Here is a 20,550-nt window from a genome sequence, read left to right on the forward strand (position 1 = left end):
CCGAACGGAAGAGTCTTTAATCCTCTTGTCTAACAGAAAATTTGAAACTCTGAATCATTTACTTAGCTGATGTTTGTCCAAGATCACAACAAGAGACATATACAACGCCAATTACTTCTTCAATTTCATTGACCAACATGTTACAATCTCAATCTCATCAGCCCACTCAAAAAATCACTACTACCTTACCAAATAAACTACAACAAACAAAATGATCAAGAACATAATCCAAAAAAACACCACCTCCAATCTCAATAAGAAAACTCATGTCCCCTAACCGAAATATACTTCTTAACCCAAATTGCAACATCCTCAGCACAAGCCTGAGCCTGCGGGGTCTTAAGCAGAATATCAAGCGTCGCAAACTCATGAACAGAATCTTTATACTCCAAAACCGGTGCATCAACGTTCTCCCTCCTCAACGCCTCTGAGTAATGAATAGCTCGATCCCTCATCCAATCGTGCTCTGCCACCACCGTCAGTGTCGGCGGCATAAGCTTCAAGGGCGGGCCCGCACCGGGTAGGAGAGGGTTGGCGGCTCGGTGGTCGAGGCTGAAGTCGTGGTCGGGTAAGAGAAGCTTCCATGCGAGTAGAGATGTGGGTTTGTCGTAGAAGTATGAGTTGGATAGGGTTGTTTCGGATTGAGTCGGGATTGTGCCCATGAAGAATGGGTAGAGTAGTATTTGGGCTACTACTTTTAATGGGCTTAAGTGTCTTGATTCTTCGATTGATTTACGAGCTATGTAGTCGGCGATGTTTGATCCACAGCTTACTCCAAGAAGAGCACATCTGTGAGCTTAGATAATAACTTGATCAGTTTAGTGTTTGGTTCGGTCTATTTGGTTTTTGTACATGCATATATTGGTACTTAGAGTGTGTTTGGCAAGGAAAAGAAAGTAAGGATTAATGGATTTTTTATTGTAAGTCTATTATCTAGAAAAATATTTTGAAACAAGATTATAATATCATTATAATAGACTTTTATTCTTAAATTTTGACATGTGATACGAAGTTCTAAATGTACTTATTTCAATTTATACCATTATAATTGATAGTAACATTCAAACGATCCTTAGTGTTTCAGAAAGAAAACACGGTGCAAATGTACTATTTTTTTACAAGAGTAGTGTTTCAAACTATTTTTTTCAATGCTACTTTCATTAGTGTTTATACTGCTACCGTCTGTCAAACACTACTGTGTCAGATAGAGTCTTAATACAAATCTAGGCTTATCATTCACTGCTTTATATCCAGACCATTTACGATGAAACCTCAGTCCATAGTTCTTGAGTAGCTAGAAACTAGAAAGAACTCTTTGATCTGCTAATCTCACCTATGCGAACTCACATGGATGAGTGATACCATACTAGAAGATTGGCTTCTTTGCACAATATGAATTGAAGTGATCTCCAATCCTAATCCTAATACTAGCCAGAATGCCATAGCAACTAGCAATCTATTGAAGGCTTCACTCGTGAAAGAAAATGCTCCAAGTTTTAGCCAAAAAAGTGCTCTTATCAAAACTGTTCTGTTTGTACTTTATAGTTTCTACCATTGAAAATGTGAGGTTTGTCAACAAAAGCTGAAATGTTTGTATCTTACAAGATCAACCAAAACAAATACTTCGTCCGATTCATAATAAGTGCCCTTTTAAGAAACTCAATTATTTTCAACTTAATATGTTGTTTTAACTAGTAATTAATTATACTCCATTTTCTTAGAAGAAGTTTCCAATGCGGATTATATATCATGTGCGGACTCATTACAGTAACGCACTACCGGTGCACAACCAAGTACACTTGTTAGGGCACTGCCAGCCCGCACGTGATATATGGTCCGCACCTGATAAGCTCTCTCATTTTTTTATTTGCTTTTCGTTTTAATCACATATTACTTATTTTCTTCTCTCTTACTTTCTCGTCTATCATCCAATCAAAACTTTTAATCCTCTTATATTTACACTCCTCTCTCATCTTCAAAGTAATATTATTGTGTGCTAAAAAATTATATTTTTATTTCTGTTTTTTGTTTCGTACAAAACAACACTTAGTTTATGTATTTTTTCCTTCTAAAACAACACTTCATATAAATCGGAGGGGTAGTACAAAGACAATTTCACATGTAAATATGTAATCATATGAAGCATATAATATTGCACCAAACAAATCAGTCGAAGGAACCTTCATACTGCACCAATCTCTGATAGGTAATGAGGAAGGTTCCGGTAAAGACATTCTTAAGGTGTGAAATGAAACTAAAATTATATGTGAACATTATTATCTTATATGTAAACTTAGAGTGCTCATCTATGAACCTAAAATATTGTACCAGGATTATTGCAACGGTTTTAAAACTAATACAATGTTTGATCGCATTGATCATTCTACGTATATTAATGTGCACATATAAATTTTATTTCATTTCACATATTTATATTTTTATCTGATACTAATCCGATAATGCTATTGCCCGCGAATAATCTGATACTAGGAATAAAGGGTGTGAAACATAAAAGTACGATTTTGTTGTTTGACCAAAAAAAGAATGATTATGTAATATGATCGATTAGGAACTAACCTGGAAGGATCACCATGAGCAGCTAACCATGGCTCCACCATTGACGCCCCAAAGGTTTCCTTGACAATCTGCCTACGCGGGTCCACCTTCTTCCCCTCGCCGCCGCCCCTCGCTTTTACAACTAACGATTTGCTACACTCCGCCAGATTCGCCTGCTTGGCGAGCCAATTCAACACCTTCCATCCGTCCTCAAACGCCGCCGGATACCTACTCTCCGGTGCCAGCCTATATCCCACCGCCACTACAATCGCGTCGCACAGTTTAGCGATTCTCCGGCAGAAGAAATCGTTCGCTACCGAATCGTTGCTCCCGCTCACGAAACCCCCTCCGTGGAATTGCACTATCACCGGCAGTTTCCGGAATTGATTCCTCTTCTTCTCTATCGACGGCAAGTACCCCCTATAAGCCCCGGAATCGCAGCCGGCGTTGGAGTTGGGGCTAATATGATTGGATGAGAGAGCGGAGTCAGGAAGGAAGATTCGAACGGTGAGGGAACTGAAGGCGTCGATGTGGATATCCTTCGTAGCGACTCCGTCGGTGAAAACGGGGTTGGCGGAGGCGACTGTTTCCTCCGGCCGAGTGGAAATCCCGAAGGAGTCGGGTTTGCAGTTGGAATTCTCATCCGACAAGCTCTGAATCCGATTGTGAAGACTGTGTTTTAGCCGTAACTTGAACAGCACACTATAAAGCTTTACGGTGACACTAGGCATTGTCTCTAGATCGATCCCTGGCTGCCTGATCAACAATGGCAGTCCAATTGACTTTAAGAATCCTACGTGTTTGGTGGTTTGGTCTTCAGGTGATGGAGGTCTGATATAGGAAGAGAGAGAAATGGCCGGCGTGACAGCCATAGATTCTTGTATATACGTGCTGTCGACGACGGCAATGCCTTCCGTTGGGCATGATTTACCTTCTTGTCTAGAAAGCATAGATTCTTGTATATACGTGTTGGATGAGAACTAGTGATTAGGGGTTCATAATTATCCTATTTAAGTGATCCGCTTCGATTCGAAAATATCCATATCCGATGAAATATTATCTGAATTCGATCAGATCCGGTATATTTTACCGGATAACAAATATGGATATAGATCGGAGTTTGGTATCCACCAGATATCCGGATGAAATATGCTTTTATAATATAATATTAAAAATATGAGTAAGGTTTTAGTGAGAAAATATTTTACTTGTGAGAAAATGAGAATGAATACTAGTCATTGGATATTTTCAAATTCAATGAGTATGATTGATCTCATAGTCAATGGTCAAAGATCAACGGTCAACACGGTCAAAAGTTCATGGTCAACGGTCAACCAGTTGAAAAAAAAAGCGAGCCCAATTTTTTTTTTACTGAGCGCAACATTTTTTTCCGAGAATGTGCAACATTTTTTATGCAAATGTGCTATAACATCTACGCAAATGTGCAACAAAAATCTATAGAAATGTGTATAATAATGTAAGTAGTTTAAGTTGATTTTTTGGTTAATTAATTGTGCATCAGTTTTCTATACATGTGCAAGATATTCCGCATAAATGTGTAAGATTTTATAAGTAACTGTGAGGGATCGTATGAATAAAGTGTAATATTTTAAAAGTAATTGTGCGAGATTGTATGAATAAACGTGCATGGTATTATCAGTAAATATGCATTAGAATGTGATTAGGTTTACTTGATTTCCTATAAAAGTAAATGTGCATTGAAATATCATTATTGTGTGAGGTTCTCTTACAAAATATGCAATGTTTTTGTTAATAATGTGGAAGCCTAATGAATTTGGTTTGTTGTAGATGTGCATCAAATTTCAACCAAAAAAAGATGTGCATCAAATATACATAACTTTTCTACACATGTGCAAGATATTCCTATCCAAATGTGCAAAGTTTCATGAGTAATCTTGCAAGATTGTTTGAGTATATGTGCAGAGTATTATAAGTAAATGTACAATGTTGTTATGATTAAATGTGATTGAAAACTTAAATATATAACCTTCTTAGTCATATGTGCATCGGTTTCATATATATGTGCTAGATCTTCTTAGTAAATGTACATATAAATGCTAATAATAATGCAAAATGTTTAAAATATTATCATTTAAATATAATACAAAATACTTATAATTTTGTTGCACTCATGTTCAAATCATTGCACAATTTAGTAAAAAATATTGCACATTTAAGAACAAGATATATTTTAGCTTTACAAATCTCATACAGTATATTTGCAAATTTATAGCACATTCTAGTATAAATGTATCGCACATTTTGAGCAAAGATGTTGCACATTTCGTGTGAAAAAAAATCTCCCTTTAAAAAATAAATTTTTGGGCTCTAAAAAAAACTGAGATCAACGACGGTCAAAGTTGGTCAATGATGTTGACTTAGTCAACTCATGTTAAAATGAGGTCGAATCTTAGTCATTGGATTTAATCCAATGTCTAATATTCATTTTCATTTCTCACACAAGTGAAAACTTTCTCACATGATTTTTATCCTTACTAGACTTTGTAAATATTTTGTTGTGTTTATTTACGTTGTTGATTTTTGTATGTTAACTACGCTATAAAAAATATTATTTTTAGATTGAGCATGTTCTTATATATACTTGAAAAGTTAAAATTTTTATCAAAAAATCTAAACTTAATGTTTTTTTAATTCCATACATATATGAATGGTTACCTGTACAAAGTATGAAAAGTTTGACTAGATTTCACTTTCCAAAGTTGCAATTATCCATTACAAGGAATTCCCTTCTTCTAGATAAATGCTCAACTCCCAAGTAGGCTTACAAAGTTGATTGTGCTCAAATGCTTTCTGAGTCGTCTTAGACTTTGCGATTAGTGTTTTTCTCAAAAATTTGTGAGACTCTTTACATACAAAGAAAAAGGTTTACTTGTTACTAACTACAAAAACAAAACGGTCCCTCCGTAACCAATCATTCATAATATCAAATAAATCATTTTCGTCTTTGCTAACTTTACCAAGAGCTATAGTCATAGTGATCCTCCTATTCAACTATTTCAATCATTTTCGAACACTCCATATCGCGGAGTCTGAGTATTCAATCCTCTATGTCTTATTTGTCTCGTACATCGACTCTTACAATGGGGTTCGAAAAGAATTTTTAGCGATTCATAAGTTGACTTTATCTTGAAAGTAAATCCCTAACCTCAATTAAATTATTATTTAATTGTATATATATTCAGATATCCGAGACCTCCAGATACGGATATCATAAATAATAATTTTAAATACGGATATCCGTTCTGATTAACCGAATATCCGTCCATGAACCTCACATGGGATTAGGATTAGTGATTGCAAAACAATTAAGGAAAATTTCCATATATTACTGCACTAACATAAACAAGTTTACAATAAGCAAGAACCATTCACCAATAATCCCCACACGAACAAGAACCACCAACAAAATGATGAAACCGATTACGATCCCTAACAACAATCTTCCTCCCACTAATCTTCGAAATCAACTTACTCACCTCATGACAATCACTACAAACCCTCAAATTCTTCACAATCCTAATCGTACTCCCCGGCTCAGTACTAATCAACCCAAACGCAATCGCAAGCCTCTCACTATGAACACCAACCGACCGTTCCTTCTCCATCTCCCCAAGATCCTGCAACACAACCCCCGTCTGTGTCTTATACCCACAACCCTTCAACCACCCATTAATCTCCTCAAGCATCACATAAATCTCTCTACTCTTCGGATGTCTCATATCTCCGGCCAAGAACTCATGAACCTTGTTCTCTACTTCAATGGAGCTACACCCCGGCTCCTTCTCTATACCCTTTTCTTTCATCATCGCCCTAACTCTCGCTACCCCATCCCAATTCCCTGTCGACGCGTATATATTCGAGAGGAGAATATAACTCCCCGAGTTCGCGAGATTGTTCTTAACCAAAAACTCTCCTATCTCCTCTCCTAAGATGAAATCTCCATGGAGTTTGCATGCACCGAGTAATGTCCCCCATAGAACCAGATCAGGGTCCATTTTCATGTTCTTGATGAGATCGTACGCTTCTTGTAAATGTCCTGCGCGCGCGAGGATATTGACCATGCATCCATAGTGCTCGATTTTTGGAGTTAAGGAATAGTTTTCTGTCATTGAGTTGAAGAAATTTCGTCCTTCTGAAACTAGCCCTGCATGGGCGCACGCGTTTAGGACGCCTATGAAGGTGATGTCGGTGGGTTTGAGTCCGATTTCACACATGTGGTTGAATAGGGTTAATGCCTTTTGGCTGAATCCGTGCATTGAGTAACCTACGATCATTGAGTTCCATGCGATGACGTCTTTGGAAGTGATGGAATCGAAGACTGTTTTCGCGTTTTCTAGGCTGCCGCATTTGGTGTACATGTCGATGAGGGCGGTGGCTAAGTGGATAGTTATGGGGAGATGGTTGTTTACGAGGTATGAATGAACCCATTTTCCTAACTCGAGGGCACCGAGTTGGCCGCAAGCGGATAGAACGGGGAGGAGAGTGACGTCGTTGGTGTTAGTTTGGTCTTTAACATTTGTCTGAAGAGTAATAATGATTGATTTGGATCGCCGTGTTGGGAGTAGCCGTCGATCATTACGTTCCAAGAGACTACGTCTCGTTCAGGCATTTGATCGAACAGGTCACGCGCAGACTTCAGGTAGCCGTGTTTGGCGTAGCAAGCTAACATGGCTGTGAGAGATATCACGCTCCGTTCGGGCATTGTGTTGAATAGCTTCTGGGCGGAGACTACATCACCGGTTCGCGCGTATACGTCTAGAAGGGCTGTCCGAACAAACATATCGCTGTCGAAACCGTACTTTACAGCTTGCGAATGAAGGACCCTTCCTGGATCGAGAGGGCAGCCTTTTAAAATGGAAGAGAAGGTGAAAGGGTTGGGCTCAATGCCTTCGGTCAACATCTGAACATAGAAGAGCAGTGCTTGGTCGTAGAAGCCGCGGATGATGTGAGCGTGGATGATGGAGGTGTAGAAGAAGACGTTGCGATTAGAGGTGCGGGCGAAGAGGGCGGAAGAGTGTTCAAGGTAACCGAGTGAAGAGTATGATTTCTGGAGCTTGAAGTTGAGAATTTGGTGGTTCTCGTGGCCGTGGCGGAGTATAGCGGCGTGGATTTGGAGGAGTTGGGAGACTGATTTGCAGCTGTCGATTAGAGAAGCAAGCTGCTCTGGTTGCCGGAGATTCAGACGGGGCGCGGAAGTACGGTTTATCACGCTTACAGCCGGCGCCGGCGGAGTTTGGGAGAAAGGGGAAGTAGTCGACATGGCTTGCCTTCACCGGCGCCGGAGAGACCGGTGGAGAAATGGACAGTTGAAAGACAAAATGGATGTGCCACGTCACTCTATCCAAAAGGCCCATCAATTCAGGCCCAATAGAAAATGGGCTACGTTCTCGGCCCAGATTAGCGAATTTCTGGAGAGTGGAATCGAGTTTGCAGAGGGAGAGAGCAAAGCGAAGAAGAACAAAGGGGATTATGCTGATGTGTTTATGCTGATGAGCTTCAGCTCTTCACCGACTTCGAAGCGCAGTAGATTGATCAATTCTGATTCCATGGACGCCGAGACTGCTAAGGTGAAATTCTTTTCTTTCGGTCGAATCATATCACCTTTACATGATGCAGTCGGCTGTAATGTATAACTTAGGGTTTGTTATGGTGAAGAAATAGTGTGTTTCTTTCTCGTTTCGATCGTTGAACTTCTATGTGACTTTGTCTCTGTTAGAAGCTTTCTCTAGGGTAGATGTGATCGATTCGAATTCAATTTTAAGTCGCATTTATCAAAAAATGTACTCCTCGGATTCTGTTCTTTCTCCTCCTTCCTTGTCCCTGGATCAACTGCAGTTACTACTAGCAGTTATTATTCTCATTGATGATAAGAAAACAAGGGGTAGAGATTACCTAATTAGCAAATGTTTATGATTTTTCTGGTGGGTTTCAAATCCCTTAAAGTCTGAAGATATCTGTAGGTTAAGCTTCTAGCTGCTAAAGAACAATATGGAAGAGAAGTCAGAGTTTTTGAGACATATGGAACTTCTCAATCTCCCACTGAAACAACAGATACTGGTAAGAGCAATTTTTTTCTGCATTGCTGGATTTCTCATTTTTAACAAGGACCATTATATACTTTCCTTTTTTGGATGTATTATCCACATGAACTCATTGTTTACCTATCTTTTCCTCCCAGAGGAGTCTGATGACTTTTACGAGTTCAAACCAGAGGATTATTATCGTATGTTGGCAACGAAAAAGGATGGTAAGTCAATGAAAACCATGGTTTGCTACATCTCTGCTGTCATTGTATACAGTTTTAATCACTCTCTTTAATAATCGTATCAGCATGCTATCTATAGAAGAATTTGGCTTAATGACATACTTTTCCTGATTAGATAAATACCTAAAGACACGCAAGATTAGAGATGCTGAAGTGGCTGCTCGACGATCTAGATATACAAAGGTAGAGTCTATAATCTTTTTTTTTTCCAGCCTTTTTTGTGTTGGACTAATTTTCCTCTTTGTTTGACTACCTCAAGGCTGTCATCAGGGTGCGATTTCCCGATAATCACACTTTAGAGGCAACATTTCACCCATCTGAAACAATTCAAAACCTTGTTGATCTTCTGAAGAAAGTGGTCGCCTCTCCAGAATTACCGTTTTATTTATGTATAACAGCTCCATTATCTACTTTACTTTGTTAAATCTTGTTTGGAGAGTAAATACATATTACCTTTTCTTACTTGTTCAGATACCACTCCTCCAAAGATGCAAATTAAGGACGTAACCCAAGATTTTTTCTCTGCTGGTTTTGTTCCTGGCGCAATCGTCTATTTTTCATATGATGTGCCTAAAGGTATGTCTAAATAGCGATATTTTTATTTATTTTTATCGAAATGGTGTATTGAAGTGAGAAATTATGTAGATGAAGAAGCTCATTCAGGTCCTTTTCTTGGAGAAGAAATCATGCTGCTGAAAGGTCTAGATTTTGTACCTGAACCTGTCAATCCTGAACCGGAATCTGAATCTATTAATCCGGTTACTCCAACTGTTGAGCATCGCAAACCAACCGAAAAGAAAGCTGTGAAGCCGAAATGGATGAAGATGTGATAAAAGGTTAGCATGAGATTTATGCTGTGAAATGATCTTACCTTCTGACTTGTAAATGGCTACCTTATGCTATATTTTTCAAGCTGACAGAAAATGTAACTTATGGTACAACTTGCAGACATGTGAAATTTTGTAAGGATTGTTTACATACGATTTGTTACATTACCTGCATTCTGTTTATTGGTTGATCAATTATCAAGCTGGGCAATTTTCTACAACCCAGTCTAGTATTCCCTTCGTGTCTTTTTATTTTTCTTATTTCTTTCTTACACGTTTTTCGAATCGTGTTTTTTATGGTAAATATTTTTGAAATAAAGTTTATAAAAATTATAAAATGTATATCTTGTTAAAGTACTCGTCGAGACGAGTAAAATAAGACCAAACATGACTATGTTTTTTCATATATATCGAGAGAAATCGAGAAGATTCTATCAAGATGTGAATAGTGAATAAAAATGAAATGAGAAGAATAAAAAGGGACGGAGGGAGTAATTTTTTTGGGTGATTATGTTAAAATGCAGATGACCGATTTCTATGAGTTATCTTGTTAACTAAACATGGATGGGCATTTATTTTTGTTGAATAGGTGGAGTAACCCATTTATCAGTAGATGATATTTAATGCTTTGAAATACTCCCTCTGTCCCAAATTGTTTGAACAATTTGAAGTAAAGTACACAAATTAAGGAGCATTAAATGAGGAGAGAGGTATGGAAATGTGGGGGATTAAATTAATCTCAGCCAATCAAATTGAAGCATTGAATTTTTTGTATCCAATGGGAACACAGTATAATTGTGCCTAGGATAACCAACATGGCATTAAATTGTTCTTACAAATTTACCCCTGTGTACTTATATCATCTTCAACAACCCATATTCCCTCTATCTTAACTGCCATTGTAAGTGAAAAAATAGAGAATATTCAGAGTGAAAACAGAGCATTAGGGGGGGGGGGGACTTTTTATGGAGGTATGGCTTCATCATTTTTAGATTTAAATGAGCTGCCAGCATGTGATGAAGAATACAGTTTATCACAGCATACAACTGGGAGTGGGGACCAACCAACAGAAGCTGTGGCAAACTCATCTGAACAGAATAATGAAGACAACCATGAAACACAACAGTTACATCATCAGCCAAACTTCAGGCTAAACAACAAGCAACGTATGCAGGTATTGAACACTATTCTCTCAAAATCTCAGGGGGGAAGTTATCACATGGTGCAATAAAGCAAATATCAGAAGAATTAAATCTGTCAAAAAGAGTAATTGGAAGGATCTGGGCAACAGCTAAGCAACAACAAGCAGAGGGACAGAGTTTCAATGTGAACAACAAGTTCAAAAACTGTGGGAGAAAACGAATCCAAGTTTCTCAAGAAGACATTATGAGTTTAAGCATGGGGGACAGAACATGCCTGAGGGATCTAGCAAGCAAGTTAGCAATTTCAAAGAGCACATGTCACAGAATGACCAAGGCGGGAGTCATAAAGCCACACACAAATTCCCTACATCCAGGCCTATCACCGGAGCACAAATTAACAAGACTGAGGTGGGTGCTCAGCTTGTTGCAGGGCAACACATTACAAGAAAAGAGTCAGTACTACCCTATATATAACGTCGTCCACTTGGATGAGAAGTGGTTCTATCTCACAAAAAAGAGCACCAGAGTCTACCTAGCACAAAATGAGAAAGGCAAGTATAGAGCAGCCAGTTCAAGCAAATTCATCCCTAAGGTAATGTTTACAGCTTGCGTTGCTAGACCTAGGTTCAATGCACAGGGGGAATGCATATTTGATGGGAAGATTGGAATCTTTCCATTCACATACAAAGAGCCAGCCAAAAGGAGTTCAAAGAACAGAAGCAAGGGGACAGTTGTAACAAAGCTAGTGGACAGAGTCAACCAGAAAGTAACTAGAGCTATGCTAATTGAACAAATTCTACCAGCCATTAGAGCAAAATGGCCTACTGATGGGATTCACAGAACAATTTTCATCCAACAAGACAATGCAAGGGCACATATCACTCAGTAAGACAAGGAATGGCAAAACATTTTTGTCCAAGGAGATTTCACTTTCATCCTAATTCAACAACCAGCAAACAGCCCAGACTTGAACATCTTAGACCTAGGTTTTTTTAGAAGCATTCAGTCCCTAATGCATAAAAAGATGCCTAAGGATGTCGATCACATGCTAGAATGTGTAACTGATGCATTTTATGAGCTAACCCCTTAACACTAGGCAATGTATGGATGTCATTGCAAATGGTTATGAATGAGATACTCAAATGCAAATGGGGCAATGGGTATGACATGCCACACATCTGCAAGAAGAGGCTTGGATTAGAGGGGAACAAGCCAACAGAATTGATGGCACCTACTTGGGCTATAGTAGAAGCATGGAATGCAGTGAATGCAGATGCAAGTGCAGCGGGGACATCAAATACAAATGAGCCAATGAATGCACATGCAGCTAGTACGTCTAATGCAAATGCAAACAAGAACATAAACAGTCAAGAAGAAGAAGAAGAGTTGCTAGATGATGAGTTCCTTGATGATGACCATGAACTATAGATGCTTAGCTTAAATTATGCTTATGAATGCAATGTAATGAATGTCAACACTGAGATGAAATATCATAACCACTTGTCAAGTTATGATAATCATCTCATTGTATTTTGTTGTTCAACTTGTAATATGAACCTATATGAACCTATTAATGTCTAGAAAGTGCAAAAATATATTCTCAGTGTCCCCAAATGAATCATTCCTCTGGCCCTAATCATACCCTAACCACGCCCAAAATGCCGCCTGAGTCATAATGACTGGTATCATATTGGGAGGTTAGGATATAATTGTTGCTCAACAGAACCACAACTCATTCTTAAAAGGGTGTCATCATTGAATAAAAAAAGAAAAACAATCTCATAAATCTCCTAAAGTCCATCACTGATTTAGACCTATCAGTTGCCTAACTTCCCCAATACCATCCTTAGTCGTATTGACTGGTTGCATAAGGGAAGGTAGGCAACTAAATATAAAAGAAAGAGGTCTAAATCTCAGTTCATAGAGATATCATCATTGATCATGCATGAATGCAGCTACATGTTTCCCTAAAATTGTTCATACAGCTCGGGACACAGGCAGTAAATAGGACATGGTCATGCTAATTGACAAGGCTGTATGCAACATAACATCTCAAGGGGACATTTAAGCTTGAATAGATAAGGAAGGCAACATGCAACTCATAAAAAGGATCATGCAAGACAACAGACAATGGGGATCAAGCACGCAAACAAGCAACTCATACTAGGGACCACTAAGCTTCAACACATAGGCAAGCAATAGGCAACTGATACTAGGGGCCATTCAGAGCTTAGGCAACAAATAACTAGCACAAAAGTTAGCATGGGCAACTCGTTGTGCCCATGCAGAATCAGTTATAGCACAAAAAATGGTAGGAGCAACCAGCTGTGCACCTACCGCGACCAATTTATCCGATACAGACCATTAGAGAGTAAAATTTACATGCAACAACACAGGGGGACTAATTGAAATACCCAAAATACGTTGAAGGGTTAAAGACTTAGCTACTGTACGCTTGAATCATCATCATCACTAATGATGATGATCTCCTTGAAGCCTGGTGGGGGACCACTCCTCGGTAGAGTAGGCTTTGGCAAAGAGGGTGGGGGGACAACCCTCTTCTTCTTCTTTGTCGGCTACTCCACCTCCACCGAGGTCTCAGGTGAGACGTGGTTACCAATTCGGCCGTCACGATGACTGCCCGAGTAGCTGTGTTTGCCCTTGCACGTGCCAGCTAGCCAATCGCATCTCAGCTCCCCGTAGTATTGGGAGCAGACATCACTGGCGCTGGGCTTCTTATCCTTGCCCTTCTCCTGTGTGCGCCGCTCATCAGAGGTTGTCCATGAGCAGTCATACGGGCCTGAGACATGGCTTCCTGTGACCAACACAAACACAAAACTCTTATAAGAACAACACAAATAACTCAGACATGGCTTCCTGGGACAGAGCAATCAAGCAAGGGACAGAGCAACCAAGCCAAGTGTTAACAATCCATGTGAGAGATTGAAATTCATCCCTCAACATGAGCAATGGGGTCTCAGAGATGAATGTCAACATCCCAACATATCACAACAAACCGTAAGCAACCATGCAAGGGACAGAGCAACCATGCAAGGGACAGAGCAACCAAGCAAGGGACAGAGCAACCAAGCATGGGACAGAGCAACCAAGCCAAGTGTAACAATCCAAGATAGTGAAAGATCACAATGTATGTAGCAACAGTGTAGGGGAAAGGACAGTAATCAAGCATCAAACATACACATGCAACTCATTCAGTATTTAACAAAGCAAGGCACAGAGCGATCGACATCGATCTATCAACAATCAAGGTAAAATTGAGTGATCACACAACATGAATAACAAATGCAACCTAGCCAGGGTGTTTAACAAAGCAAGTTGTGCAGAGATCGACACCAATCTGGGAACAATCAAGGGGAAACGACAACAATCACACAACCCAATTACACATGCAAAACAACCAGGGCTTTTGACAAATCAAGACACAGACAGATCGCCATCGATCTAGCCAGAATGAAGGGGAAACGAACTACATCAATCACACAACAAATAATACGCATGCAACCCTGCGAGGGCAATGTAGGAAATCAAGACACATGGAGATCGACAACAGCAATAAAGGGGATTCGACATGCAAGAACAACAAGGTAATCGATCCGATCTTGAACTCAAATTTGAACTGCAAACACTCAAGATCGGCACCCAAATCAAGCCAAAACACCGATTTCAAGATCAGTACCAATATTGGGGACGAGAAACAGAGCACCGAGAAAGAAGTTCAAAGAAATTAACATAAACAGAGCAAGATTTCTGGGGATATCATCGAATAGAATTCCCAAAGGGTAAGATCGAGATTGGATTCAACCTTCATCTCAGGATCTAGTTCAATCACCCACAAGCTCCAACAAAAAAGCACCCAAATCAACCGCAGCAAAATACAGAACTGGGGACGATTTTAAGCACCCAAATCAAGCATAAAAACCACCCAAATCAACCGCAACAAAATACAGTATTAGGGACGATTTTAATCACAAAAATCAAACATAAAAAGCAGTTTTCAAGCTCAAGATCGTGATCAAATGCGACCACCGAGAGCCAGATGAAGATCGAGGATCAAGAACAAGATCAAGATCATCGATCAAGGGGAAGATCTGGATCAGAGATCGGAGGCCCAAGAAAAAATTTCGATCAACACACATAAAAAGAGCTAATCCGGGGACGAGAAAGAGGTAGAAGAAAGGATCAGACCAAGATCCATGACAAGAGAGGCGGGGATCAAGCAACGAGAGCGGCGGTGTAGGGAGTGAATTAGGATTTCGGAGGGGGAGAGAGCAGAATAAGAGAGTTCTAGAGAGTGAGGGAGTGAAGAGTGGGAGAGATCAGAATAAGAGAGGGGTAGGGATAGATTTAGGGTTTCGGTGAGGAGGGTTTTTGGGCTGGGTTTGGGTTTGGGTTGGGTTAGGGATTGGGTTTGGGTTGGGTTAGGGAATGGGTTAGGGTAGGATTAGATTGAATGTGGGCTTTTGGGGTAGGTTTTTGTTTTTTTTTTCAGCCCAATTAATCTATGTGTAAAAATAACTAGTGTTTCTTTACAAAAATTTTAATTTTAAAGCTACAATTATTTTTAATTAGATTTTTTAAATGTAATTAGTGAAGTTAAGTATAGTTCATGAGTATAAATTCTGTTGAAATTTGAAGATGAAATGGTTTTGGTGGGAGAAGTAGTTGGAATATATGGGTAGTTGGGTCCGATTTGATAGTTAGAGAGAGAAATAAATAAAGTGAAAAGTGATGATGAGTATGAATAAAATATGTAAAGAAATAGGGTTATAGGGGTATTAATGGGAGAAAGAGTATGTACAAAAGAGGAAATTGTTCAAACTCAAGCGGACAACCGAAATGGAAATTGTCCAAACAAAATGCGACGGAGGGAGTATGTTCAAATATACATGATATTTTAATATTTTCAACAATTTTTATCAATCTTACTCCTAATTTAATCTCTTTTTAAATTTGAATTTCAATAATTATTCTCTTTTTCTTATACATTCCCGTAATTTCTACTCTTTATATATTATGGAAAAAAATTGCTTAACATGTAATATATAATTATTATTTATGGTAGGAATCATAAGACTAAAATGGTCCAAAAAACTTCATTACCCTAATCTGGATAGAAATTATTAAAAAAATCACTTACAATAGTAAATGCAGGGAGTCAGAGATTACATATTCTATCTTATCCAATCATTCTACCTCGAAAATGACGATAGCTCGCTCCGGAGGTTTATTGAATAAATTAAAAGTACCTCGAGAATGATGACGATAGCTAGAGTTTGTAAACCAATCGGTGACATGGTTTTATCCTGCTCTATGTTGCTAATCTTCTTTGAATGAACATTTGACTTCTTAGAGGGGAAATACATGTTTAGGAAAGCCTTGGTCATATGGTCTTATGTGGTGATGCTGTCGGGCTTCAAGTATGCAAGCCAGTCCCTTGTTTGATCTTTGAGGTAAATGGAAAGGCTTGCAATTTGAGTTGATTAGTTGTGACATCTTTTGGTTTCATGGTGATGTAGTCGGTGTGAAACTCAATGGATTTTTGTTAGCCCGGTTTGCAACTCAAACTTCACATTATCTGCTTATGGTGGATTGATGATTGTCAAGGGATTCTCCACATAAGTGGAGTGGGCTTTCAATGTCAGTTCAACCATTGGTAGAAGCTTCTAGGTGTCTTAGAGTGCTCTGGCTTCAACCTTGTTTCTAGAGGAGGTCCTCTCAATCTCTAGATCAACCTCAAGAATATAAGAGTTAGTGGAATAAGTGTTGACCATAAGATAAGTTAGTACATCAGATGATTAATAACACACAAGTATAACAAATAGTTCCCCAACAACAACTCCAAATTTGGCGGAGGCATAAAGGGTCGCAACAACTGTCCTATCAAAGTAAACTTGTTCCTAATCCTAACTGAGTAGTCACGATAAGCACATGTTGAATCCCACATGATACTACTTTCTAACACTGGTACGTAATATGTAAACTAATTTTCTTGAGATAAAAAAAAAATCGGATTTTGGAGGTTGAAGGTTGACGAAGGTTGTAACTTTAGTTTGTAAGAAGACTAAGTTGAACTTATATCCACCATCTAATTCTAAGAGTAAGTTCATATTCGAATTCATAAATATTTCTCTATTCAATGAATCACTCGTCCTAATCATGAAGAATTTCTAGTCACAACTTCGTTACTAGGAAATTCAAAACTTATGATAAACCTAAACCACAACATAGATAAATAACACAACAAGCATGATTGGACCAAGATATATGAACAAATCCATCAATACTTAAACTCAATACTAATAACATACATATTAATTGTCTACCAAATATAAACTATATCAAGTAGTCCTAAAACGTACAAAGCTTGCTACTTTAGTTAAATCAAGAAACCAAATCTACTAAACCAATCAATTACATATACTGAAATCAATGTCCTATTAGGAATAAAAACCATTTCACATATTGTGAATCTAGAAGTGTTGATATCAAGAACAATAGACTAACCAGTAACCACACGATCAATTTAATCAAGAAAGTTCATTGCTTTAATTGCGACAAAGATAAATACTACTAACCTAGGTGATCAATATATGGAAGGACAAGCATGAATCAATTGGATAGAATGAATGAAAATAATAAGAATAATTGAGAGATAAGTAAAGAACAAAACCATATAACCTATAAAAAAAAGAAAGAGGCTTCAAGCTCTTAATTTTTCACAATGATGAAAGCAATTATCAATAACTCTATTGAAAGTTCAATATCGAATAATGAAATAGCAATAATCTTTTATAATTTATACATCGACAAATAAAACTCCTAAGACTAAATACAAAAAATGATGAATTAATTAGAGTAAGGTACAAAATTTGGAAAATCCTAGAAGACGCGTAGTGTTTGTGGGCCCAAGGCCGCGATGGTTATTTTCACTTTGAAGGCTATTGAGTTGAAAGCTGTCGTTGCGAACCCTTAGTCTGTGATTAGAGTGACATTGATTCCATCCTCGAAATTCCTCGAAATTTTTCTAAATTTTCTAGGCTTCTTATTAAGGCAAATGATCAGTTCCTTTCAAGCGTGAGATAAATCTGAGCATTTGAAATTGAAGGAGATTCGTTTGCTCCGTTTATGGAAAGTCTTAGGAATATTTATCCAATTGTAATAATTGTAGTTCCGATTGTTTCAATGTATTTGATGAGCATATTTTTACTTTGAGCTATTTATGAAAGTTGCTCAAATCAAAGACACAAACCCCCCCATTTGCCATTTTTCTTTTCATTCACCACCACGTTGGCTAACCATTCTCGATATTTGACTTCTCGGATTTTTTTGGTGTCTAGTAACTTCGCGACTTCCTCGTCTATCACTTTGTTCCTTTTAAGAGCGAATTTTCTTCGTTTATGCTTGATAGGTGGAAAACTTGAATCCACATTAATTTTATGCATCGCCATGTCGGAAGGTATTCCTACCATATCTTCATACGACCAAGCAATCCGAGTTTGCGCGCAGGAAGGTAACAACTTCCCTCTACTCTTGTTATCCAAGTCTGATCCGACCCGAATAGTACGGTTGGGAAAAGATGGGTGCATGATGATCATCAAGCTTTTTCGTCTTTGGTTCTACGTAACGTTTGACCTCGTCGGTTGTGGTCGCGAAACACTTCTTGACCGCGGATTTCATTCATGCAACGTAAAACTCTCAGGCAACTCTTTGGTCGCCCTTGATTTCGTGGATCTCCCAAACAGTTCGGAATTTAATGGATTGGTGATAAGTGGAGGGCACAACTCTTATTACGTGTATTCATGGTCTGTCAATGATGCAGTTGTACGGGGACTCACATTCTAGCACATTGAATTTTACCTGCAAATTCACTCCACCAACATAGACAGACAAAACTATATCCCTAGGGTATATTTTACTTTTCCACTGAACCCGACTAGTGGGATCCTATTCGAGCTAATATCATTTTCGCTTAAACCCATTTCTTTTAGAGTGTTCAAATTTATCATGTTGGTGGAAATACCAGTATCGAAATCTGACGGATCAAACAATTGCCAATAGATAAAGAAACAACTAAGCCGTCATGATGCTCTTCTTTGCATCCATCAGAGTCGTCAAAGATAATTGGCGTTGATATGCCTTTTTACCCCCGGGCTCCGATGGCGAAGGAGAGTCAAGAATTCTACCTTTAGCTTGACGCTTGGCAGTCGAGTACGAAATACCACACAGCTTCGACCCCCCAGATATGGTATTGATGACCTTAGCAGGGACGTGTGATAGTGGTCGTTAAGAGGTTACCTTGTCGCGACACAATAATGTCGCTTTTTCCCTCTCAGAGTTGACATCCTGGAGATTCTCCAGAGACAAGAGCCTTGCCACCTCCTTGTGGAGGGCGACACACTCGTCTGTGTAGTTGATGTGAACCACCCAAGTGAAATGGTAGTGGTGATGTGGAACAAGAAGCCGTTGTTCATTCCAGTTTCCCAGTTTGCCGAGGTGATAGGATGCCTACTGGTCAAGGCAACTTCAACTTCATCGCGAAGAAAAATTGACCTAGGGGTGCTAGTAAGCTGAAGCAAGATTTGTTTGGTGAGTACGTGAATGAAAAGGAGCTCAAGGTAGACTATCTCTCATATCCTCTTCGAGTGGTACACTATATAATTGTCAGAAACATCATGCCAAGGAAAGACAAGCGAGACATTGTTACCATCGCAGACGGGGTGCTACTCCACAAATTCTTGAAGCGCGAGTTAATAGCGCGAGTTAATAGACACATCGCCGATTATTTACACCCACGTGTACACATCAATGGCAAACACGAAAGCTGACATTCCATTCCGTCACATTGTTGCAAAACTGATGCAGAAGAACAAGATTTACAGTGCTGAATTTGAGGAGCAGTTTGATGAAGTCCTCACTGAGAAGGTTTTGGAAGATTTGGAGGACGTTGATGAGTCTGATGAGCCTGAGGTTAAGGCACCTCCAAAGCTCACACTACAAAGTCGTGAAGAACCATTGATCAGTACAAAATCTACCGTCACTAACTTCACAGTTATGCAAGTTCTCGATCGAATAAAGAAGGCAATTAGAGACATCGCCAAGGAACAATCTGAGAGGTTGTCGTTGATTGCATATCAGCTCACCTAGCTCGCTAAAGTTGCCGGTGAACTATTACAGGTTGAGAAGAACATTGTTGCGAAGAAAGATTGATCTTACAGCTCAATTCTTACCCTGTTATCTCTAGCCTTGGTCTAAGCCAGCTTATGTCTTTTGCCTATGTATTTTGCTCATCGATGTTAGTGTTGTGTGTTTTTTTTTTTAAAATGAATATGATGCGTGCTATTTCGTTTCACTAGTCATGATTGATTGCTTAAGTGTTTATCTACGCATACTTTGATCCTACTAACATTCATGCATGCTTAGGGGATAGTATACTTAAGGAGTTTCGAAAGTTCCCTATTTGTTGTACTTTGACTGCATTTTTGATGATGTCAAAAGGGGGAATTTTGAAGTGTGCATGTAGACATGCTAATACATTCACCAAAGTCAAGAAGGATTCAAACTCATGTCTTGATCTCAGGGGGAATGAAAAACAAGCTGAAGAAAGGTAAAGTGATGTGTAAGTGTGCTTGTTTCATTGTTCTAATTTTTTAAGCGAGATATTATTCAAATCTATATGTTACCTTTGTGAATGAGTCAA

General features: G+C 38.8%; 3 protein-coding genes across 3 annotated transcripts; 1 reads left to right on the forward strand and 2 right to left on the reverse strand.

Annotated features, from left to right (window-relative positions):
• Positions 1–251: 251 nt before the first annotated feature.
• On the reverse strand, positions 252–3,287 carry LOC141248926 (uncharacterized). Its single transcript, XM_073669498.1, has 2 exons — positions 2,578–3,287; positions 252–789 (listed from the first exon to the last, which is right to left on the reverse strand). Exons 1-2 carry the CDS (start codon positions 3,285–3,287, stop codon positions 252–254), a joined length of 1,248 nt encoding a protein of 415 aa, XP_073525599.1.
• A 2,679-nt stretch (positions 3,288–5,966) lies between these two features.
• Positions 5,967–7,858, reverse strand: LOC141248923 (uncharacterized). Its single transcript, XM_073669495.1, is given in 2 exon segments — positions 5,967–7,108; positions 7,111–7,858. Coding segments are annotated over 2 exon segments (1,890 nt in total).
• A 518-nt stretch (positions 7,859–8,376) lies between these two features.
• LOC141248924 (uncharacterized) lies at positions 8,377–9,693 on the forward strand. Its single transcript, XM_073669496.1, has 7 exons — positions 8,377–8,479; positions 8,581–8,655; positions 8,777–8,845; positions 8,979–9,046; positions 9,123–9,252; positions 9,335–9,439; positions 9,509–9,693. Exons 1-7 carry the CDS (start codon positions 8,377–8,379, stop codon positions 9,691–9,693), a joined length of 735 nt encoding a protein of 244 aa, XP_073525597.1.
• Positions 9,694–20,550: the final 10,857 nt, after the last annotated feature.

This window comes from Phyllobates terribilis, unplaced genomic scaffold (genome assembly GCF_046119375.1).
Source record: "Phyllobates terribilis strain yellow unplaced genomic scaffold, ASM4611937v1 Scaffold_4163__1_contigs__length_64367, whole genome shotgun sequence".
In the NCBI taxonomy this organism is placed as follows: Eukaryota; Metazoa; Chordata; class Amphibia; order Anura; family Dendrobatidae; genus Phyllobates; species Phyllobates terribilis.